General features: G+C 48.4%; 9 protein-coding genes across 9 annotated transcripts; 5 read left to right on the plus strand and 4 right to left on the minus strand.

Moving 5' to 3' along the window:
- Positions 1-69: 69 nt before the first annotated feature.
- KD926_000186 (Zn(II)2Cys6 transcription factor) lies at positions 70-2,665 on the plus strand (the record flags this gene model as incomplete). Its single annotated transcript, XM_053104118.1, has 10 exons — positions 70-211; positions 262-325; positions 382-1,186; positions 1,243-1,276; positions 1,327-1,438; positions 1,493-1,513; positions 1,567-1,901; positions 1,953-2,127; positions 2,201-2,504; positions 2,570-2,665. 10 exons carry the CDS (start codon positions 70-72, stop codon positions 2,663-2,665), a joined length of 2,088 nt encoding a protein of 695 aa, XP_052952605.1.
- A 239-nt stretch (positions 2,666-2,904) lies between these two features.
- KD926_000187 (putative monooxygenase) lies at positions 2,905-5,325 on the minus strand (the record flags this gene model as incomplete). The annotated part of the gene is made up of 7 exons (XM_053104119.1): positions 2,905-3,022; positions 3,126-3,247; positions 3,305-3,606; positions 3,679-3,734; positions 3,803-4,671; positions 4,768-5,029; positions 5,315-5,325. The coding sequence occupies 7 exons, from the start codon at positions 5,323-5,325 to the stop codon at positions 2,905-2,907; spliced, it is 1,740 nt and encodes a 579-aa protein (XP_052952606.1).
- A 1,792-nt stretch (positions 5,326-7,117) lies between these two features.
- Positions 7,118-8,837, plus strand: KD926_000188 (putative MFS transporter; the record flags this gene model as incomplete). Its single annotated transcript, XM_053104120.1, has 6 exons — positions 7,118-7,141; positions 7,194-7,268; positions 7,317-7,569; positions 7,646-7,687; positions 7,742-8,198; positions 8,252-8,837. 6 exons carry the CDS (start codon positions 7,118-7,120, stop codon positions 8,835-8,837), a joined length of 1,437 nt encoding a protein of 478 aa, XP_052952607.1.
- A 1,251-nt stretch (positions 8,838-10,088) lies between these two features.
- Positions 10,089-12,754, plus strand: KD926_000189 (NRPS-like enzyme; the record flags this gene model as incomplete). The annotated part of the gene is made up of 6 exons (XM_053104121.1): positions 10,089-10,367; positions 10,426-10,557; positions 10,623-10,689; positions 11,575-11,865; positions 12,281-12,346; positions 12,390-12,754. The coding sequence occupies 6 exons, from the start codon at positions 10,089-10,091 to the stop codon at positions 12,752-12,754; spliced, it is 1,200 nt and encodes a 399-aa protein (XP_052952608.1).
- Positions 12,755-13,820: 1,066 nt separating this feature from the next.
- On the minus strand, positions 13,821-16,891 carry KD926_000190 (uncharacterized protein; the record flags this gene model as incomplete). Its single annotated transcript, XM_053104122.1, has 4 exons — positions 13,821-14,831; positions 14,894-15,163; positions 15,242-16,421; positions 16,599-16,891. The coding sequence occupies 4 exons, from the start codon at positions 16,889-16,891 to the stop codon at positions 13,821-13,823; spliced, it is 2,754 nt and encodes a 917-aa protein (XP_052952609.1).
- Positions 16,892-17,346: 455 nt separating this feature from the next.
- KD926_000191 (putative salicylate hydroxylase) lies at positions 17,347-18,922 on the minus strand (the record flags this gene model as incomplete). The annotated part of the gene is made up of 6 exons (XM_053104123.1): positions 17,347-17,648; positions 17,707-18,154; positions 18,215-18,295; positions 18,418-18,519; positions 18,596-18,766; positions 18,836-18,922. 6 exons carry the CDS (start codon positions 18,920-18,922, stop codon positions 17,347-17,349), a joined length of 1,191 nt encoding a protein of 396 aa, XP_052952610.1.
- A 356-nt stretch (positions 18,923-19,278) lies between these two features.
- Positions 19,279-19,819, plus strand: KD926_000192 (nuclear transport factor 2 family protein; the record flags this gene model as incomplete). The annotated part of the gene is made up of 3 exons (XM_053104124.1): positions 19,279-19,377; positions 19,428-19,699; positions 19,765-19,819. 3 exons carry the CDS (start codon positions 19,279-19,281, stop codon positions 19,817-19,819), a joined length of 426 nt encoding a protein of 141 aa, XP_052952611.1.
- A 298-nt stretch (positions 19,820-20,117) lies between these two features.
- Positions 20,118-20,684, minus strand: KD926_000193 (cupin domain-containing protein; the record flags this gene model as incomplete). The annotated part of the gene is made up of 2 exons (XM_053104125.1): positions 20,118-20,252; positions 20,313-20,684. The coding sequence occupies 2 exons, from the start codon at positions 20,682-20,684 to the stop codon at positions 20,118-20,120; spliced, it is 507 nt and encodes a 168-aa protein (XP_052952612.1).
- A 443-nt stretch (positions 20,685-21,127) lies between these two features.
- Positions 21,128-23,180, plus strand: KD926_000194 (alpha/beta-hydrolase; the record flags this gene model as incomplete). The annotated part of the gene is made up of 5 exons (XM_053104127.1): positions 21,128-21,416; positions 21,487-21,652; positions 21,713-22,168; positions 22,240-22,393; positions 22,452-23,180. 5 exons carry the CDS (start codon positions 21,128-21,130, stop codon positions 23,178-23,180), a joined length of 1,794 nt encoding a protein of 597 aa, XP_052952613.1.
- Positions 23,181-23,632: the final 452 nt, after the last annotated feature.

Consider the following 23,632-nt stretch of genomic DNA (forward strand, 5'->3'; position numbering starts at 1 on the left):
TGGAGTTACGGGCATCTGATTTGAATTCCTGCTTCAAATCTCGCTGATGACTCCTGCAGCTGTTGATGGATGATGCACCGCCAGACTCGTACCGCAGCGGATGACCCGGTTACACCCCGGGCCAAGCGGCCGCGGGCTGCGCAAGCTTGCGACCGGTGTAGATTAAAGAAATACAAATGCGACGAGCTCTACCCATGCTCGCACTGTAAGAGTGAGTGGGTCGGATTATATTGTGTCGGCTTGGTCTAACTTTCCTGGCAGAGAGCCAAATCGAGTGCGTCTACCAGGGCACCTATCGCGAGAGGGAAATCAATCGGTCGGCGAGGTGAGTTTGAAACATCCCGAGCGGTCAGTCTCACTCTGACACAGGGTGCATCCTAGTTACGTTCAGGACCTGGAGAAGAAGGTCAGCGAGCTCACTGCGAAACTCCATCTGGCCGAGTCGGAGATTGCCTCGCAGCAGTCTTCCCAGTCGCACAAAGTGGTGTCGGAACCTGCAGATCGACCGATCCCCCAGGCCAGTATAGATGCGACGCCATGTTCCATGCCTCCGAATCCATCCACGCCGCGAGAAGAAGTGCCGCTGGCTTACGAGAATTCGGATGAGGCCGGAGATGCCATCGACGACGGCATCAGTGAGCTGAATCATCACACGAAAGGCATTGAGTATCACGGCAGTACCTCGTCCGCAGCGCTCATAGGCCATCTGCAAAAGGCCCGTGGTCCTAAATTACCCGAAGAACGCTGGAACGTTCGCCCAAATGGGCCGGAGTTCTCATTGATTTCGACCCTTCACAACTCGAGCTTCTCGCCCACGTGCACGGCTGGTCCGGCGCATCAGGTGACTCTACACCAGCAGGATTATTATTTCGAGCAGGCTCATGCCTTCATGAATGGCTATTTTGAGAATATCCATTTTATTCATCCGTTAATAGATAAGGAGGATTTCTACCTACGGGCTCATGAGCTGTGGCTGAATCGAGACCGGCAGCCGGAACCAAGTTTTGTCGCTCTGTACCTGAGTGTTCTTTCGTTCGGGGCTCTTGTGCGTGTGTGGGACGAGGAGAGACTCGGCGGCTTGACACGGTTTGAATGGAGCCGGAAGCTCTTTAGCGAGGCGCAGATGTACCTGAACTATCTGCATTTTTCAAACAACCTAGACACGGTCCAGTGTCTATATCTTATGGTAAGACGGGTCATGCGACTAGCCAGTCGGAAGAATGGCTTGACTAATTGGAACAGGCAAAAATCTGTCAAAATGAGCTGAATCCGAACCGTGAGTCTTCTTTGTCCGTAGATCCCTGCTTGGGCTTATGTTTGTTGCAGTGGCCTACATGTACCTGGGTCTGGCCATCCGTACCTGCCTGGCAGCCGGATTCAATCGAGAGGTTCGAAATTCGACAGATCATCGGTCTGGCTGGATTTCAAAAACTTGGTGGTGAGTGATGCCGGATATGAATAGGCCGTGGTACAATTGACTAACCTAACTCAGGGGGCTTTTTTCGTTAGAGATGTACGCTCAATTTGTCCGTAATTTCCCTGGAAGTCCTACTGATGCATGGATAGTGAAATGAGCTTTTCTGTTGGCCGCCCCGATACACTGGGCATGGATGAATATCACAACCGGCCACTTCCTGAAAGAGACGACTCCGAATATGCGATTATTCCATGGATGGTGGAGTTTGCGCAGATCATCCGAAAGGTCTCGGTGCAGATCTATCACTCCCGCATCACATTGCAGGAGAAGCTGCAGATCGCCCTCCAAGTAGAGTCCGAATTGGACAAATGGATGGCAAAGCTGCCAGACAGCATCAAGCCAGATATCATGCGACAGCCAGCAACCGGAAGTACATTGCGGGATCCAAAATGGGCGCGAAGACAGCGATTGGTCTTGGGAATCCGTGAGTTACCCCTTTGGAGAATGCGTAGGGTTCGTTCCTAATGGTGACAAGGTTACTACAATGTGAAAATGCTACTGTTCCGCCCGTTTTTGAGCCACTTCACCCGGAAACTTCGACACACGCCGACCGAGCTGGAAGAAACGATCGCCAAGTGTCTCGATGCAGCGATGCGGACCATCGAAGTGATCTACGATATCTACCGTATCCATACTTTCTTCCGCTGTTGGTATGTCATTCCTCCTCCATCCTCTTTCCTTCCGTTTCTTCTCGCCCCCATGACCCTGTTAACAGACGGACAGGTGGTACAACGTGACATATGTGATGTTCGCCACCTCAACGCTCCTCCTGCCCATGTCCAAGCTTGGCATGTGCGCCGAGACCATCCCATTACTGCGTTCTGTCGAAATGGCGGTGGAGATCCTCGAGGCGATGGACGAGTCCGTCGTTGCACGGAAATCCGTCGATATCATCAAGCATTACCTGCGGGAGTTCCGAGCTTCCGACGTCCAGTCAGCTTCGGCCATAAGCGGCCCCAGCATGGAGGGTCATACGGCGACGTTTGCCTCCGAGACGGTTCCTAGCCAGGGAGGATTTGATATCCCGGTACTTTCTACCCTTTGTATTACCCTTCTCTCTGAGATGCTGGTGCTAATTTGTTTTCTGAACAGGAATGGGCCTACGGATTCGGATTCCCGGATTGTTCGTTCGAAGGCATCGCTCGTCTGTTCGATGACTTGGGAGGGCTGCCCATGTTAGACAACTAATCGAACTAAGACGGATGGCCTATTTTCAATGCCATATAATATACTATATACTCTTTACGATACGCTATCGATACGACGAACTATGATTCTCTATCCATCAATGTCTAACTAGACTTGTAATAGGTATAAGTCGAAAGAAGAAACAGTGCCACAAATACCGCCCCGTTTCGTCTAGGGATTGTCATCTGATATTAGCCGATTTGGTGCAGATAGAATATAATGGCCAAGATGTATAGGTCTTACAAGTTCGATGTGTTCTTCGTCTTCGAAAACAATTCCGGGTTCTGCGCCACCGCATTCTCTACCTCTTGGATGGCATCGTAGCCGTATAACCACGGCTGCACTTCGGGGCAAGTCCTGTATCGCATCAGCGCGTCAGTTTGTCATTCTTGTTCTTACAAAACGCCCCATTCCATAGAAAGCCACGCGCGAGCAAAGTAAGGGAGATACAATGACATACCATCGACTCGGAAACGGCCCTTGGATCTTCTTCCCTAACTGAGACAAAAAGATCTGATCCCGCTTCTCTTGCGCTTCGCCGTTAGGCATGTGGAAGTCGTTTCTCTGTTTGTGTCGTATCATCTAATAGTTAGCCCTGCATTTCTTTCTATCTTTAAACAAAAAAGAGAAACAACGGACCTGTTTGAACGTCTCCTTAACAATCGCCTCGCCTCTCGACTTCCGTAGACTCTCGTATAGACGCAGGACCTGCGGTAGGTGGGATTTGCTCTTCAGATGGCCCAGGAGGCCGCCTAGAACGGCGCCGTCTTCGAGAGATGAGTTGGCGCCTTGTGCGAGGTAGGGGAGCATGGGGTGGCAGGCGTCGCCGCTGTTTTTTTCGTCTTTGGTTAGATGGTTGGGGAGGTGGGCTTGGGAGGGAGTGTGTACGTACATGAAGACGAGGTTTGATTTGTCGTTAACCCAAGTTTCCATTTCTCCGTCTGTTGATTGATTGATTGTTGGTTAGATTTGAGGATCTGAAGGGGGTGATAGATGGAAAGGGGATATCTCACGATGCATCAGTTTCCACTTGTCGACGTTATCAACGTAGTTGAGGAATCGAGTCAACCTGTTCGAACTCATTAGCACCCCCAATCCCAACGACTAACCCCCAGAAAGATGGAGAGAAAGACATACACAGGATCCCACCCAGTAAACAACGCCTTCATCTCATCCACCGAGCCCGCCTGCCTCGACACCCCAGGCGGCAAGGTATCTGGCACCAACAAAACAATATTAAACATCTTTCCCCCTCTTAACGAATAAGCCACTACATGGGCCCCGGGCCCAACCCAGAAATGACACTGCGGACTCTCAACCCACTGCCGCAGATCCGCATCCTCGGGACGAATTTGCTCCGCGTTCAAAACAATCCGATACGCTAGATCCCCCGTCGGAAGGGGGTCGTCTTTCCGGCCCTCATAGCACTCTCGACATTTCGACCACAGCCCGTCCGCTGCGACAATCAGGTCCCCTGTGAACGTGCGACCCTGGGGGGAGGGCGTGTAGACGGTGGAAGTGGCAAAGTCGATTCGCTCGACCCGCGTGTCGAGATGGAATGTGACGCCGAGGTCTTTGGCGCGAGCGAATAGCGCCTGTTGGAGATCGACACGGTGGAGGTCGATGAATGGTGAGTTGTTGTATTTGGCGCGAATGTTTCGGTCAAATTCGTTTTCTTGCGCCAGGATCTGCCCTGTGTAGCGGTGCACCGTGAGGGATGTTGGTTCCGCTGCGTCGGTCCAGATGCTGCTGGGGAGTTGCCAGTGGTGGAAGAGACGCGAGGCGTTGGGTGTGATTTGGAGGCCTGCACCGACCTGTTCCGGCGGATTAATCTTAGCTGAGATAGTGCTGAAATTGGCCAGGGAGGTAAGACAAACCTCAGCTAGCTCTTTGGCTTGCTCGATGACCTGCACCGAGTGGCCGTGGGAAGCACAGGAGATGGCCGTCGCGAGACCGCTCAGACCCGCGCCGACGACGATAATGCGGAGATGCGCTTCTTCAGGAACCTGTTGACTCTTAGCAATTGATTCATTTGAGGATTATTCGTGCAGAGAGGAGTCTTGCCATGATGACTTATTATCTGTTGTCCGATTCGATAATACCTTCCCAAATGCAGAGTACTCCAAGCTACATGCGACAAGGAACACGTAGTTGACAGATTGATGCAATAGCTTTAAATCACCCGTCAAACACGTCGCGACTTGCGCAATGCTGACATGCAGGCAGGACTGGTGCTTACTGCTCGCTCGGTGTTTCGCCCCGAGGTGCTCGGGAATGCCGAATGCCCCGGATTTTCCACGATGGAGACCCGAGTCGATCCCCCAGGAGCCTTCGGTTGACAAATTACGGGTCTCTGATTGGAAGCTGGGCTCCAGCTTATCAGGGTCCGATTAATGCGTGGGGGGATGTGGATAAATATTGAAAGAAGTGGGAAGGCTTGGTTGTGCCCTCGGTGTGTTGGGTGGAGATGTGGGAGGTTTGGGACTGGGGATTATGGAAATATACTTTGATGCAGGTGGTTGTTTTAATGTTTTATGCTATCAGTGAGGTGATGTTTTCTCTTGTCTATCATGTCTTCTCCGTGAATAAAATTAGCTATTCAATTCTGAGGCAAGATTCATTAATCACAAAATGCATCCATAATCGTACAATTTCAGCATTTCGATATCATACGTGATAGCAAGAGAAGAAAGGTCTCGATTAAAGATTACAATAATAGATTCTCGAGAAGAACGAGTAAATGTATCTGTTGCACAACTCATAACTAGTTAACACCATGTAGTTATGTACGACCAAGACAAGATCAGACCATACTATATGCCGGAAAGCATTCTTCGATCACAACTTAAGAGAAGCGGTTTTGATTATAACTATATCTTGATATTCTATCTGAGCTTTATAACCTCTAGTATCCTAGTCATCCATGCGCATTTTCTGAATTCCCTCCGTGACCCGCAGACCCTCACATACTGAGCCCAAGTACACTCCGAAGAATGTGTTCTTTTCGGCCCCTTATTCATACATAGCATCGATTTTGCCTTTTTCTCAGACAGAAAGAATAAGAAAAAGAAAAAAGAAATTAAAGCAAGAAAAGGCCAAAAGGCACACAAACCTCACCTCCCAACGTATTCACTTCAATTTTTCTCATCATTCCTCCGGGCCCAATGCCCTCGTTTCTGGCGCTTAACGCGCCTGTACTGCTGCTTTGGATCTCAGCCAGTCTCAACGATAGGAAGGAAACTGGAATGAATCTGTTGTGTTCTGAAATTAGCTGGAGCATCCTGACTCGAGGTACTTCCGTTTTTCAGGTTACTACCGGCGCAGTGTTACGTGAATCGGACTTTTCGTCTTTTTTTTTTTTTTATCAACGAATGATAAATCATATTTTATTTCAAAAATCTTTTTACGAAAATTGGAAATTGGACTGGATTGACCTTTTCGTGAATGATTCATGTGTTTCACATTCAATATTTAATGTTTGTTTTTGATATGGTATGTGGGCGTTGAACGGTGCGATTGATGTAGACCGAGTGAGGTTTTAAAGAAACATGGAAAAGAGAAAAAAGGAGGTTGAAATCAACTGTTCTCTTTTCCTCTAGAATATGTCTATTTCTCATTTTTATTGCTTTCCGTCTGGGATCTATCTCTCCCGAACACCTTGAGAAGTGAAATATCTCGAATAACGCAGGGAGTGTCAGTCTAAGCATATATAATATATATGCCCAAGTCCTAACCTATAGACACTGAAAGGGAAAAAAAAAATGAAAAACAAAAAATCTACAAAAAAAAAAAAAAAAAAAAAAAATCAACCTTATTCATCTTCAGCTGTTTATCATCGAAAGCGAGTTTGCGAGGAAAAGGGTTGGTTGACTTGCTGCTGAGTGCTTGATATTATCTCGAAGCTTGAAGGCTTGAGGCCGCTTTTTATTCTGTTTTATTTATTTTTTTCCCTTAGCGATTTTTCAAAGAACTTCAAGTCAATCCTATGTCGTAGGATAATGATACCCGCAGATTTGTGACTGCCGCTCTATAAACCAACTCAACAACCAGATCCAAACCCGAGACTCCCAGTTTCACCACACCTTACTCCGCCTCCATGATGTTGAGTGTCGCATCACAGTAACTTTATAGCACTGCTCTCAACTGCAACTAGCAGATCAGCCTGTGTCCGTGCGAATCGCCAATTTATTCGACTGGGGAGCCGTATGTGGTCCCGAATCGATCGGCATGTCAGAGGGCCACATACCGTGATACGAATCAAATAGCATCATTGCTCGACCCTGTGGCGTTTCCCCCGCTCGGATGATCATTTCCTGGGGAAGATGCTTCGTAATCTAGGGTTCAGTGCTGTTGGTCCCGAAGGAGAGGGAGACCTGTTATATCGCTTGTTGTCCTCGTCACCTCTGGAGCGTCGGGTTTAGTAAAGACACGACCGAGACTCAGTCAGCTAATATGACGGATACGATGGATCCTCGAGTATGTGAACCTTGAGTGTGAGAAAAGATGGGAGGAAAGCTGACTGCAATAGCTTTTCCCACGCCGGGTGCGGTATGCTGCACTCCTGACTGTTAATGTTTTTGTCTTCATGGGCAATATGTACTCGGTGAGTCTTTAGCTGTGGTGTTCGGATGAATTCCCCTAACATGTCTAGTCTGGTATCGCAACTGGATTCGGATCCCTCGCTGCAGACCTTCGAGTTCCCTATCAGAAGCTGGCTGATCTCATCAGTTGGTCTGTTCTGGCCATGGGATTGTCCAATCTGTTCTGGATGCCGCTGGCCTTATGTATTGGTAAACGCCCGGTGGTTTTGATTTCGATGGCCATGTTTCTAGGAGGGATTATTTGGACTGCCGTGGCGAAGGACTACGATAGTTTGATGGGTGCAAGAGTTTTTGCGAGTTTTGGTGAGTTACCTGGCTTCCAGATCGTTGGTCATGTCTCAATATCTGGGATAAAATAGCTGACGACTTGGTCTTGCAGGGTTGGGATCTATCGAGTCGATCGGACCAAGTATTCTCGCCGGTATATGCTCTCGTCCGGAAATGAGTAACCTCAACTAATCGTTCTCAATCGAAGACTTGTTTCACGAGCGGGATTATGCCAGTGCCATGGCCACCTATGCCCTGTTCCTCTCCGGTGGATCTCAGATCGGACCCGTGATAGCAGGATATCTTGTTGCTGCTCGAGGATGGCGCTGGTTTTTCATCCTCTGTTTAATCCTTGCCGCCGTTAACCTTGTCACGACCTTTTTCTTGCTACCTGAGACCACGTACGAGCGTAACGAGGAGGAACCGCCGACTGATCTCAAGAAAGATGCACATACCCATGTCGAGACCGCCAGCATCCCCGCCGACCGTCCCTCTTTTGACTACGCTACCTACTGGAAGAGACTGTTTATTGTTCGTCTATCCAAAGAAGCGCATCAGAAGGGGCCCCTTAAGCATTTCTTGTATCAATTCTGTCTGCCGGCACCGATGCTTCTGGTTCCTGGGGTGCTGCTGGCGTCGGGAATGTATGGGGTTATCCTGGGAGCGTAAGTGGCTTGTTTACACCTTAGGATGACATATTGTCTGACAAGGAGTGTAGGGTCGTGTCCATATCAACACTCTGTCCGTCGCTTCTTTCGCCGCCTCCGTATCTCTTTTCTTCTTCTGCTCTGGGTTTGTTCGCGCTCAGTAGCTTCATCGGTATCTTGATCGTCTTTCCTATCGCTGGCCCGTTAACCGACTACCTCTCGCAATGGATGCGCAACCGCAACAACGACATCCATAAACCCGAACACCGTATTCCCGCCCTGATCGTTCCCTTCATCATCAGTCCCATCGGACTCATTGTTTTCGGATATACTATTTCCAAACACATGCACTACGCTGTACCAGCGGTCGGTCAGGCGATGGCAGCTGCGGGCCTGACGCTCGTGCCTTCCGTGATGCTCTCATATGTAGTGGATTCATATCCGCACACAAGTGGCGAGGCATTGGTTTTGGTCAACGCTAGTAAGAACGTCGTGGCATTTGGATTATCGAAAGGGTCGGTATCCTGGATGGCGCGCGAAGGAGTCGATAAGATGTTTTATGAATTCGCGGGCATCCAGTGGATCGTGATTGCTTTAGGTTTGCCACTTTATTTTGCGGGCCCTTGGCTACGAAAGAGAACAGAAAGGCTGTTATAGTTTATTAGTTTCGATGGTTTTGGGGGTATAGTACACCATGTTATGTGAAATGGTGTGCGTGGGCTTTCGAGGTAGTTGCGGGATTGATTCATATATCTATTAAATGGGTGCTAGGAATGGCCGATGCTATACAACTCGTTATGAGTAATACGATCTGCTTTATCGAAATTATATATACAATAAGAAAGACCTCGAGGCAATCCACTGTTTATGAACTACCCTTTTAAATATTAGTTTTTGGTCCATGAACATAATCAATGTACTCACGTAAAAACAGGCAAAGTATTTGTATTAGAGTCAGCCATGGAGATCAGAAACAAAAAGAGAGATCTTGATGACCAGACGGTAGTAAGAGCAATCGAGCTCAGAAAATAATTGATACCTCAAACATTGTCCAGAATATACTTGCATATTGATGTGGAGGATCTTCTGGATAAAGAGTAAATTCGACGGGAATTCTGCTCGCATATCAGCTATGCTTGAGGGAATCCATTAAAGTTTTAATTAAAACAGAAAGAAGTCCAATATGATAGGGTCATTAATCAGATGGATGTGAGACTCTGACGGCGGGGTAGATATCTTGTCCCATGTATTCCATCTGATTGTGTGCTTATAGAGAGTGAATCAGGGACTGTGTTGTCTGCATGGTGTTTAGAGCGGTATATAACTGGCATGCTTAAGGACCAACGCTCACCAGTAGTTTTTGTTTCTTTTAGCTGGTGCAAAGTCTCTTATACTTCATTAGGATATGCGCTTCCTCTGTCCAGATTACCAATCTCTCCTCCGAGCAAGAAGAGCCTACACTTGAAGACCCCAGACATAAAATGATTCAATCAAACGTGGCCATAATGACATGGTTGGTACAATTACCTGGGCTCGTGGCGGTACTCGGGTCATCTCGGAATACCGTCAGCGATACTATGTATAGATCATGTCGTTAGCTTTCCGAGTTTCCATCCTGTGCATGCCAACCTTATGCCATTGAAATCAAGCATAGTGACATGAGTGGGTCCCGATAAAGGCTGGATAGTGGATTATGAAGGTAAGATCTTCCTCAGTCTTACCGATGGGCTTCGAGTAGTCCAGATCGGGAAAGAAACGCGTTGATCTCAGATCTTGCTTGATGATCAAGCAAAACAAACGACAGCTATAAAAAGCTTGAATCCTCGACCGGAAAACTTTCGAGTGCCTCTGTCTTCTTCTAACGTGCCTGAATTATTCTTTACAAAGCTCTTCATAACAAGGAAAGTCATGGAGCCCACGGGAAGAAGACTTCTGTCGAGAGTTGTAGATTATGCCGCTCAGCGTGAGCCAGAGAGACTGTTTGCAGTCATTCTACGGGACCTGAACGTATCCGATGGCTTCCAGAATCCGACGATGAAGGAATTGGCTCATGTCGTCACTCCTCTTTGCTGGTGGATTGAAAAGGCCATTGGACCGGCAATCTCCCAGGAGAGGCTGGCTTATATCGGGATAAACGATGTCCGATACTACGTGTTCGTCCTCGCGTGTCAGAAATTGGGCTATAAGGTGTGTAAAAGTTGACGTAAATACTGATGTCAACCTGGCTGAACCGTTGTACATATAGGCATTTTACCTTCTACAAGAAACTCTGATGATGCTCATGTTCACCTGCTTAAAGCAGCTTACTTCACCAAAGATCTTCTTTAGCGAAGAGCGGCGCACTCGAGTCCTCGAAATCCAAGAACTGTGCCCGAATGTGGAGATTTTCCAAAATAATTAGGCATGCCAAAGCTTGTACCCCTGACCAACGGATTCTTCCAGTGCAACGACGAGTTCTCGCGACTACCCTGGCCCAAGTCTCGACAACCAGCCGCGTTCTACAACTATGGTCAGAAGGAGATCGTTCTTGCAACAACCTCTTTCTTCCATTTAATGGGCCTTATCTCATTCGTTATGTCAATATCTTCCACAATGTCCCTGTCTCGATTGGCCCCGAGAAACCACTCTCAGTAGACCATTTAGTTGAACTTATTGAATAAACTAGTCCGACAGCTGGATTTTTCCCGCCATCAGTCTTGGAGGACATGAGCCATTCAGAAAAGGCGCTTAAGTCTCTCGGGACACTCCGGAGTGTATTCTTCGGGGTTGCGCCATTGGCGCTTGATTCGGGTCATCGCCTACGCCAGCATGTACAGGTCGTATCTGTTATCGGATCCTCAAAAATGGGTTGGCTTCCAGCGTTGGTGCTAGAAAGCAAAGAAGATCGGGCCTACTTTGAATAAACCATCTTATGGAATTGAAATGCAAGCTCGAGGAGACGACTTGTTTGAGATGGAATTCACTCGTAGAGAACACTCACGCAATGTTCAAGCCATTTTTCATACCTTCCCCGACCAGGATGTGTACAGAACTAACGATCTGTACACGAGACATCCTACGAATCCTCACTTATGGAAGTTCCATGGAAGATTTGACGATGTGATCGTTCTCAGCAATGAAGAGAAATTCAACCCAGTGAATATGGAGAAAACTATCGAGGGACATCCTCTTGTCTTGAAAGCCGTGGTTATCGATCAATCTAGGTTTCAGGCTGGCTTGCTTATTCAACTAATTACTGACGGTCCGGAAATGTCTCACAATACTTTTATCGAGGAAGTTTGGCCGACAGTTCAAGAAGATAATCGTGCTGTCGCCGCCCATGGGCGAATCCTGAAATAGAGGATTGGACTTGCCTCAAATATCAAGCCCTTCAAAACGACTGCAAAGGGTACAGTGCAGCGGCAAGCTATACTCCGGGATTATGATGCCGATCTGGCTTTTGACCTGAATGTGCCATTCCCTGAAACTACAGATCGCTCGAGCATCGTGAATTATGTTCATCAAACAGTTTCTCGGAAATCTGGTAAATCTTGTTTCCTCAATGATCAGAATATTCACAATGCTGGACTCGATTCTCTCACGACGATTCAAATTGCCAAAATCTTGCAGCGAGGACTTCAACAGCATCGGCTAGAGACGAAGGAGGGGACGATCACCCCCCAAGTCGTCCACGCAAACCCAAACGGTAGAGGATCTGGCTCGATTCATCCAGGAAATACTGGAAGGCACGATTGATAATAACATCCCTCGCAATGAAAAGATCCATCAGTTGATCCAAAAAATACACCGCCAGTCTCATTGTAAACTGTGACAAACAACTTTCATGTGACGAACGGCTACGCTGGCGATAAGGAATCGCGAGAATGTAGGGTATGCATTCAACGAAGAAACTAAGCTAGGTTGTGAAGCTATTCAGGAGCTGGTCCCGATCGGGTAGTTAGGTCATAGGGTATCACGAAGGAAGGTCATCGGGGGCTGGTCACCGTCCGTGACATTCCAAGCCAAACTGAAACCCCCTCTGTCGTGGTTTTGACTGGCTCTACTGGATCTCTGGGAAAATACCTTCTGCATGATCTTATTAAGACTAACGATTGCAAAAGTCTACCGTCTCAACCGCTCGGATGCCGAAACTCGCCAGAATAATTCTTTCAGCAAGAAGGGTCTTGGTGTGTCAACCGGATGAGTGAGCTAAAATTGAGTTTCTCCAAGTTTTACTGGGCAAACCTCAGTTCGATCTGGAACGGGCGAAATACGAGGAGATGGCCGGCCTGGCAGATACTGTAATCTACAACGCCTGGAAGGTTAGTTTTTACCAATCGGTGGAATCTTTCGAGACACACATCAATGGAGTGCGCAATTTTATCGATTTCAGTCTGCAAAGCCGGCACAATGCGCATATCCACTTTATATCCTCCGTGAGCACGGTGGAGGCATGGACGAGACAGATAGGATTGCTTGTGCCGAAGGAACCAATCGAAGATTCCGATGTTGTCTTGCAACAGGGTTACGGCGAGTCTGAGTATATTAGAGAGCGTATCTGCTTAGAGGCCTTTTGTCTTTGTTATCTCAGGTGATTTCTACTGAACCAAGGAAACTAATACATAAAGGGTGCAAAATTCTAATAGCGTAGGTGGATAGCATTACAGTAAATAGACTGAAAAATCTTAATTGTTGCGGAGTGGCGGTATTGGCTTGCTAAGTATCACAACGGTTCCGAAGTCGCGCGCCACAGGGGCAGCTAAAGGCCACGGCAGATTTTGATGAGACACTTAAGTTTGTTTTCGGGAAGTGGCACACTCTACATGTACGTACAGGGGATAGATATAGTTGAGATAGCCTGCATATCCTTCTTTGCGAGGGATCAGGATAGATGACAACCAACCAATCAACCAAGTGTAGGACGGTAAAAGTAATAGCTACGTATCCATAACTCTAGACTTCCTTGTTAAGAAGAAAACAGTGAGACAGTGTAGGGCCGACGACACAGACCAGGAGTCATCCTTCTACACGCCTTCATACAACCCAGCACGGGTTGATCAATACCTGTTCAATCGTGAGAACTCAATTTTAGGTCATACTAGTCCCGGCAATCGCCTCTCAATTTAGGTTTGAGACGTTCGCAATACATAAATAGTAATTCCTTTGACGATCAAGTTCATAGTAACCCAATGTGGAGAGCCGATGTGGAGAGCCGAGTTTTGGAACAGACCCACCAAATGACCTCAACGGCATAATCAATAAATCAGCTTTACCAATTCTTCTGAAGCTCTATGCCTGAAAAGTCCATGACTCATTCTGATTTGAACTATTCTAAACACGCAGATTTAATCTCTTGTGATGGTCGTTTCATTGTCAATCTGTTTGACGGACCTCGAACATCCGATGTATATATACCATTGTTGCTGATATGCATTATTAGGACTTTTCGGTACCACACGGGCAAGCTGTCCCGTATCATAGCAGAAACACGTTTCATTTGACATCTACACTAATGAGCTATATTCTTTCCGAAACCAATACGTTCTCTTGAACCTTAAGCTTTAACGGTCGTAACAGGAGTGCTTGGCACAAGTGTCAATAGTTTGGTTTGGATATGAGTCTTAAATCATCGGCTGTGCAGCATAGCGCAATGTGTTTTTGCTAAGCTTCTCGTAATTGACACAATAATTGTCCATATATTGTGCTGATGCCCCATGAGCGGAGGGTGTGCATGACTGAAATTGACTCATCTAACAGTCGCTTACGGCCATCTGGAGCAGAGATATTCCCGACTCCTTTCAGCTTGACACGACCGTTCCCGGATTCCACCCAACGCTCTTGAGTTGAATCGCACATGACTGAACCGCCCAAAACCACTGATGACGCAGCTGTATCCTGTTGGTCTGACGATGTACGATCGAGGATAGTATAGAGCCACAGCGTCAAAGTGGCGCGAAACAACAGCACTGGAGTGGAAAAATGCGCACAATACTGGCTACGTACGGATTCAATGACCTGCGCAGCATGTAATGCGGCTCGTCGACGCTCCTGTGGTGCTTTATTCCATTCTTTGGCCAGTTCACCAAGTTCGTTATCATCGCAATGCTGATATCGGATACGCATGCTCGTAGCAAGGAGCGAGAATCGAGGGGAATTGCGAGACATTAAAGTAGAGAATATCATGAGCCTGTAGGTGCTGCAGGCCTTTTGCTCCGCCGCTGAGGTCCCTGACACTTCTTCGTCCTCTAATGCTGCCAAAAAGTGCTTAAGTAGCCCCTCGGCATCAGATTGAGTCAAGGTTGATCGAGCCTGGCATGATAATACGTGTTCCGTATTGTAGGATACAATGTTCATTAACAGCTGAAGAAGCACCTGCTTGCCGATCACACCGGTCGTATTCCAAGCGGCTACCCAGGTACCATCCGCGATAACCTGCTGAAGTGTGAGGTGACCTTCCGATTCTAGACAAACGTGAGATACGGTTTCATGATGACTTGACGGACGACGAAGAACAGGGATGGCAAACGAACCAAAGTGGGTAGAATAGCTGGCCCAGCCCCCAGCGCTCATAGCAGACCAACGGTCCTCACCACGGGGAAGAAAATTATTAAGTTCTCCAACCGACAAGACTGGCGTGAGATCAAAATGGCTTTGAAAAAATGAATCAACAAGCTGGTTAAACTGTGAGTATTTGGCTGTAGCTGATGTAGACCGAACATCATCTGTAGACTGACCCATATGGCGAACCCAACGCGCCTGCGTTCGTCATCGAGATTCCATATCTGCCATTTCTGGCGGAGAGAGAGATCTAGCTCTGATAATTTTCTTGTCGACAAAATATTCGTGAAAAGTTGCTTGCGCCGGGCTAAAGTAACTGGGAGTGCCTGCAAGAGCTCTGCGATTTCTAGAGCTCTTCGCTCTCCAGAGTATCTCAAACCAATATGATTGAGTAAAATCACCTGCGTAAGCCATATCTCTCGGCCATTCTTGTTTTGATTCTCGCACTAAGGAGGGTTACAATTGAACATAGATAATGGCGGACTCTCTGAGGACATGTCTTGGGGAGAGCGCCTAGAACTTACTAGATACATCGATTGTCGACGAATCATCTCATGCATGGCTCTCGAGCACGTCTGTGCGTGAGAAATCCGAGAAAACTGGGCACCGATAGCGCTGACGGTGAAGACCAAAAGCCAATGGGTATCAGGGTATCCAAACGAGGCTTTGTGAAGAATTGGGAAGATAGGGTGGAAATGCTCGAAATAGAGCTGTGTCCACGCGTTGAGAATTGAAGCAGGCGGAATTCTGAGCGCCCGAAAGGGCGGAAACAGTGGTTTTGACTCCAAGTCCGCTGCTAGTTTGGTCACCTGATCGACGACATCCTGTTGTGTTTCCTGGACATGGGCTAGATCCTCGAAGTCAATATGTACCGTGCTGGTCTGCTGTAGGTCCGGGAACGCCAACTGCGCGTCGATATCAATTACCGTGGGGTGGTATTGACGGGGCTCAATGGCCTCTGGGTCGACGGGTCTAGGTGAGCACCCTCGATTGTAAATTGCGGCTAGAGTTGTGGGTGTAAGGGGAGTGGGCATCTGAGAAGGACCTGCTTCAATATCTGGCATCATCGGGGGCTGGGTTGAAGCCAGCCAGATATTATCGAAGCGCAAGGATGAATGAGAATCTAAGACGTCCGACCATATAGTAGCATCCAAGCCCGCCCCGATATCCAAGTCCTCGACACCGAGCAAAGTTTCCCATCTCGGAGGGCGAGGCTCCGGGGGTTGCTCATCGTTGAGCGCTGTATTCTGAGTAGTCGCTTCGTCAAGCCGATCCTTAAGGAAGCTGTTTGGGTCTGGCAAGCCGGTTGAGCATTGAGACAGTGAGTGACGTTCCACGTTCATGCCAGTCATCACTTCATTGTCTGTGATGCAAGTCGTGTATGTATCCGGATTCTGAAACTGGTCCCTTTGGATTGAGGAAGGCGACTGTATCTCGTTGCCGAGACTGGGCGCTTGCGCTTGATGCCGTTTACTTTGTGGGAGGGAGGAAGATGAGGGACGCGCCGTGGTTCGGCGCTTCTGGCGTTCTTCGTAATAGCATTGATCGCCGCATCGGCGGCAGCGGCCGCAGGGTCGTTGCCCATCACATCGAAGTTTTGCTAAGTTGCACGGTTTGCAGGCCTGGGCCACGCGTCGTCGTTCTGCTTCACCCCCAGCATGGGTCTGGGTATGCACGAGGGCGTAATGTCGAGTCAAGGCGTCCCTACGGGTACTGTCAACATTGCTTCGGAAGTGAACACAGTGCGAATCTGGCATGATAAATCAACGTACACTCGGGCAAAACAGTGGCCGCATTCTGCGCACGACTATGGGTGGTGAGCTACTTCCGATAGAAGCAAGATAACAAAGGGCCCACCGGGGCAAATGGCGTGGAACTCACAAATGGTCGTTCTTTTGTGTGGGTAAGAAGGTGTCGCTGATAATGTTCCCGTCGGTTGAATGAACCGCTGCAGTGCTCACAATGAAATAGACCGGCTTGCATGGCTGGTGTTTGCAACTTTGCTCACCATGACAGGGCGACATGCCGGAATAGGACAGAAGGTCAAGTTGGAGTAACCTGCCTTTTGGGAAGTTCCGCCCTCTCCACAAAATGTTGGCAATGAGCGCCGTGGACCAAGTCACGGGATCACTGAATTCTGCACTAGCGCCTTTGATCATATCGGCTGCCCACATCTCGGGTACCACAAAGCCTCAACAATACACAATAATGAATTTAAAGTATCTTGTTGGACATCATCACAGAAATTGCTAAGTGTTGATCGCTCTTCTTTTTTTCCCTTCACTAATGTTATTGTTGTAGTTCAGAGGAAGATAAATGACTCTAGTTCTCGTCGGAACACAAGACGGTATATATATGCATACAAGATGAATTTCGAACTGATTTCCAATCAGTCTCCGAATCGAAAAGTAATAAAATTCGGATCTGGAGCGCAAGGGAATCTACCTTGGTTCAGACACTGCTCCTGCGACCACACCGAAACCTAGATATGATAAAGCTCGCTGTGAGAAGCTACGTAGGAAGATCTATTTGGATGGATTGGCTCGATACGTCAGTGCCCTGAGGTCAAAAAGAAACAGAAACAGAAAATGCCACTGTTCCGGAAAAGACAGGGGCAGCCAAGCGCATTCTAGACAGTTTGCTCGGCCAGCAGACGCCTGGCATCCTCAGCGGGGCGGGATGGCCAGGTGAATGAAAACATGTTTGCGGGTAACTCCGCATTAGGGACGTATTCTCGGAGCTCGGCCAGCATCTCCGCTCGTCGCTCATCATGGGTTTTCGACATCATCATCACAGTCACTGCTCGGTCGTAGCGGACCTGATTATACAACGCCAAGCGCTGGGGCACTTGATCAGGTGTGGTATCTGCTGGAAACACACCACCCAAAGCGGCCCCGTCCTCAAACGCCTGCGCGCCGCCTTGACCCTGGTCTAGTCGGGATGAATCAATAAACGAAAGAGCCCGACGAAGTGACATGGTAAAACTTACGCGGAAGTGTCGGATGCGCTGCATCGCCGACCAAGGCAAGTTTGCCCTTGAAGAAAGTCTGCGGCGGAGTGCGCGACGCTAAGCTCCAAAGCTTAAGATCCTCAGCCATGCGACAAAGCTCTTGACACTCGGGGCCAAAGGACGAGTACGTTTCGACCAGGTGGTCGAGATTACCGGATTCCAACCAAGAAGCTTCCTTCGGCTCCTCAGTTTCCGCTGGATGAATTGCCACAATGTTAAGAAGTTCGCCGGAACGACAAGGGTAGACAACCAGGCGGCGATCCGGAGCGGTGATGGCGTGAACGCCATCTAGCCCAGTCTTCGCCAGGAGTGCAGCTGTCAACGGATTGGCCTGTGCCTTTGCCACCGGAACGAGGAATCGGAAGCAGTTCTGGCCGGTGCTCTCCTTTCCTTGCGTTTCACCCACAATTGCTTTCACAGCTCGAGACTATCACAATACTGCATGAGCAACGATCTTGTCTGTAGCAGTGACAGGGGGGCTTCTTACATGGATTCCATCGGCTCCGACAATCAGATCGCCTGTGTATACAGTCCCATTCTCGAGTGTGATGGTACCAGCCTCAGCGTCCTGCGCGAAGCAAATGGGAGGGATTAGTGGAGGATTGGTAAGCCTGGCTACATTGGGGTATGTATCCTTACCACTGATGCGACGCGCGACGAAAGGCATATATAGATTTTTCGGCCACTGACTGTTTGAGCGGCGGCTTCACGCAAAGTGTTGTGAAGGTCGACGCGATGGGTAAGAACCCACTCATCGGTAGTCCCGAGCGACTTCTGTAGGTCTTCTGTAACCTATGCATGACACGGATCGTTAGAATCTGACGCGCGCTTTGGGCCATGTTTTCCAGTTCTATGACGAATAACGCACCACGGGGGTCCAGAGAAGCTCGGCATTCGGGCTCCAGACTTGCAAGCGATTGCATTGAACGGGATGGAGGCTATTGAAATCACAGCCAAGGTCCTTCAAAACGCGGGTAGCATTGGGGGCGACGTGAATCGCAGCTCCCACTTCGTTGTGGAAGCCCGATTGTTCGATAACCTAAATTGGATAATACGTATAAGTATATTTGCTTGATGAAAATGCTAAGCCAGCTCGGCTCATACGTACCTTCACGTCGTGGCCCGCACGATGAAGAGCAATTGCAGCTGCGAGGCCAGCCAAGCCTGCACCAACAACAATCACTTGTAGACCCATTATTTTGATTGCTTGCAAACCAGGTTAATTATCCGACAGAGTTCTTAAACGTTCCAATTTATGTATGGTACGTATTGTCGGGATTCGACGCTACTTTAACAGGACTAGCTGTGTTCTGGTGAGAGGAGGTTTCGGTTTTCGGGCTCCCCACACGTAACCGAAGCACGGTTGAAACGGGGCCGGCTCCGGTGGGCAACTCGCGCAACTATTTCCGCAGGTGGGGAGTTATCTATTGGTGTCGGCCCACCTTCTAATGGCTCTATGTATAAGGTGTTTGCTTTATTGAAAGCCCACTCACTTCCTCTTTGCCACACCGAAGTCTTAGTTGTTTTGCAAGGCCCTTTTACTACGCTAAGATGCCTACCACGGAGCAAGTCAGACAAATTTTCGCCCCTTTCGGAGAGGGAAATGCCGCGGCCTTCTTTGAGAGTGTTTCTGACGATGTAGATTGGCAGGTAAAAGGTAACAGGAATTGCCGGTGCCAAGATCATGTGCTATTGCTTAGTTCACTCATGTAGGCACGTTCTGCCCCATCGCCGGCCATTACCATTCCAAAGCCGAGTTTCAAGAAGGAACCAAGGCTCTCAGCTCCACCTGGGCGAGCCCCTTGAAACTTCAAATTGAAAACATCGTCTGCGATGGTCGCCAGGCGGCGGTCGAGATGAAGGCCGTGGACACCAAGTGTAAAAGTGGCCTCGTCTTCTCGAACGAGTATACTTGGGTGTGTGAGTTCAATGATCTGAATATGATTGTGAAAATTCGCGCGTATATGGATACGTAAGTTATTTTGCTATTGGATATTTCGCTTGGAAAGAGAGTGAAATTGATTTGTCAATAACTAGAGATCTGGTCGTCCGGGCAATTCAAGAGAATCGGAAGCTCGGTACCGGAGCCTGATTAGGACTCAATGAATGTTGGTGTGAAGGTTTCAAGTGTCACAGCACATGAGATGGTGAAACAGCATAGGTGGCAGGCAATCGTTAGGTTAGATGATAAGAAGATATTCGATTTCCGTTCACGTTACACATCTATAGTCACGGAGTTTCTCCCTGTTTTTGCCGTAGAACAACTGAGTCTTTCCGTACGAGAACAGGGCTAGTGCATCTTCTTTTTCTTTCTTTAATTTGGCGTCCGAGAGGCGAAAGGAAATCAAATCAATTTCTTAACAATAAGTATCAAGCAGCCAAAGCCCAAATCACGCTGTCACTCTGAAAGCTTCTGGGATGCCCTCATCCCCAAGGGCATCTCCTACAACAAAGGGCTCAGAGGGGAGTAGGACGAAAATGACACGTGTAGGTTTTTCAGTTGGATTGTTCCACTGGTGCATGGTCTATATCGCGCATTAGGTTTTGTGCCTTCGAAATGTATGAAATGTCGGCAATCAACCTACCGCCTGCTGCACAATGACATCACCAGCCTGGACTCGAGTCTTGGATCCATCGTCGAGGAGCATTTCAAGTTCACCACTCAGAACAATCGCATAGTCAAGAGACATTGTCCGGTGGTTGTGTCCAGTCGAATTGGGTGGGAAGTCCACCACGCGAATCAGTGAACCCCTGCTGTACATCTGTCTACTTCGAAGGTCATCACTGGGATCGGCTGACTTCAATTCAGCCGGATACCGATGTGTGATCCAGATAGTCGCCGCTTTGGCAGCGAAACCATCAGTGGGGCTCAGATAGGTATCAGACAGAACTGAAGATTGGCGGCCATTGTGCGTAGTGACCACACGTCGAAGTGGAGCATGAATGGGTAGTGCCATCGTGGGTGCAAGAATGCGGGCACTGCGAAGTTGAATGTTTCGAGTAAGAGCGACACGATAAATGCTGCTCCGTTTAAGGCATCTCATATATAGACCGACTGTGACCGCCCTCTTGTCTCCGAAGTAGCGATCGGTCCCATTTGGCGATTCCGCACTTGCATAGATTCTACCCCAGGTTCTCTCCGTTGCGGAATCAGCCCGCTCTACAGTTCGACTGACCCCGCATTATTGCTCAAAGATGAGAGCAAGTGCCGAGCGGATGTGAAAGCTCAATTGTCCGGCCTGTTTTCGGATCCTAATCGGTTTCTCCACACATACCCAGTCAACTCATGTTGCACGGGATGACCAGCCTATTATAAATACAGGCAGGCATATGTGCTCTGTTCGAATAACACTCTCAAGTACTCACTCATATCCCTATCAATCAAGAGTTGTATTCCACAATGTCCTGCCAAATTGCTTCTTTCGATGTTGCCCTAACCCCGACTATTGTGCCGGAGAATCAGGCTGCTAGCCAGTCGGCCCCCTTTCATCCTTCAACAATAACACTGCCCAAGGGCTTTAGGAAAAGCGAGAAAAATGCTGCCTTCCCGGTGGAAACTCTCTTTGAACGAGATGTGGCCGTTCCTATGAGGGATGGCACCAAGCTTTACTGTGATATCTTTCGGCCCACGGGCAAAACCAATGTAACGGCAATCCTGGTATGGAGCCCGTATGGTAAAGGTGGCAATGGTGAGTTGCAAGAGTCATTTGAGGAATCTCAGCTGAAGACCCTTGAACTAATGATATTACCAACCTACAGGGCCACATGGACTCCACATGATTGAAGGTCGATTTGGGGTCCCCGAGGAAAGATTAAGTGGCTATGAAAAGTTTGAAGGATTGGACCCAGCTGACTGGGTGGGACATGATTATGCAATTGTCAACTTTGACCTGCGTGGCTGTTGGAATTCGGAAGGCGATATCCCGTATGTCGATTGCCCTGTCCGCAAGCTTGATAATCCATATACTAATAGGAGACCGTCTAGGTGGCTAGGATCCCAAGATGGCCGCGATGGATACGATGCAATTGAATACGTGGCGCAGCTAGAATGGTGCAATGGAAAGGTGGCACTTGCTGGCAACAGTTGGCTTGCCATGTCCCAATGGTTCATTGCTGCAGAACAGCCTCCTCATCTGGCCGCCTTTGCACCATGGGAGGGAGCCAGTGACTTTTACCGAGACACTCTCGCTCGTGGAGGTGTACCCTATCCCTACCAACGGTTCTGGAAAATCCTAGAGTCGTCCATGGTTGGAAGGGGCAAGGTGGAGGCAATTACCAAAATGTTGACCCAGTATCCACTCTTCAATGGGTACTGGGAGGACAAAGTAGCGAAGTTAGAGCGGGTGACCGCACCATGTTATGTGCTCGCTAGCTACTCAACCTCACTCCATACCAGTGGCTCCATTGGGGGATTTAACTCCTTGGGGTCCAAGGAGAAATGGTGAGTAAGGTGTGCTTGGATTCAGTTCCTGGGTTGGTTATACATGCATCTTTGCTAACCGGTTCTGTTAGGCTACGAGTGCATCCCAAGCAGGAATGGTCTGATCTCTATTCGGATGCAAGTACGAAAGATCTACGCAGATTTTTGGATTTCTACACCAAAGATGTCGGGAACGGATGGCCCTCAACCCCCCGAGTCCGAGTTTCGTTGCTGCCTTTCAATGACGTGAGCTGCTTTGATCCTTCCACAATAATGGTTGACTGACTGCCACGCGAATTTACAGAGCCCGGTTGAGAACATCGCATTCAATTCCTATCCCGTGCCGCAAACTCGATATACCAAGCTATTTCTCACTGGTTCTGGAGAGCTCTGTCTTGACCCACCGGTGAATTCATCTCAATTGTCATACCGGTCCGACCTCGTGCCTACCAAACCTGATCACAATCCTGAGGAGCTTCTTTTTAGCTACAAGTTCCAGAATCCGACCTGGTTAGTAGGTTACAGCAAAGCTGTCCTTCATATCTCGGCGGAAATTGCGCAAGATCTGGACGTCTTTGTGCAGTTGCGAAAGATGAACAACGAAGGCGAATTGTTGCAACACTTGAATGTTCCGCTTGATAAACTTGTGCCACCAAATTCCAGTGCCGAGGAGGTTCCCAATAGCTGCTTCCTCAAATATCTTGGACCTACGGGTGTTCTTCGAGCCACCCACGCCGGCACTCTCATTCCATCATCAGATCCCCACGCTTGGCCAAGGTATACCCACGATCAGAAGGAAAAAGCCGTCAAACCAAATCAGATATATCGGCTTGAAGTACCCATTTGGCCGTCTGGAATGACGTTCGAGGCCGGAGAGTCCCTCGTGCTCAAGGTAGCAGGCCATTACATGAGCATGATGGAATTTGAGTTCTTGAACCACCAACAAGACATTGAGAATGTTGGTCGTCATACCCTTCATTTGGGCAATGCAGAAGCTAGTTATCTCATCGCCCCATTCGTAGAGCCGATTTAGAGATCCTCCATCAATGAAGGTCTAGTTACCTAGCTCAAAGTTGAGGAGGGCCAGACTGCTTGTCAAACAAACCGCTACTCTACTCGCTAAATCCAGTTTTCGAACTTTCCAAAGTATACCAGCTTTGTTTGTCATGCCTCTATTCTCCATAGTCGTCGTAAATGTGACCTCTCCAAAAGAAAAATTGCACCGTCGATCCATTTGAATGAGTTTAAAATAACAATGATCGTGGAACCGTTACTGGAAAGAAGGTTGAGTAGATCGCCTCACCAAGAATTAGAAAGATAAGATAATTTTTAAAACATAATGTTGGAACGATGTTATCAACCAGACCAGAGAGGTGGAGTATCTTGACCTAATCCACATACCGCACAACACCTTGCTTGGCCTAGACTTGGCCTACCATTCCAAATGGCATACCAAGGGATCAGGAATGCATAGGTGTAAACAAG

The sequence above is a fragment of the Aspergillus affinis genome (assembly GCF_023601865.1).
Source record: "Aspergillus affinis strain CMG 70 chromosome Unknown NODE_104_length_129409_cov_87_598545, whole genome shotgun sequence".
Classification (NCBI taxonomy): Eukaryota; Fungi; Ascomycota; class Eurotiomycetes; order Eurotiales; family Aspergillaceae; genus Aspergillus; species Aspergillus affinis.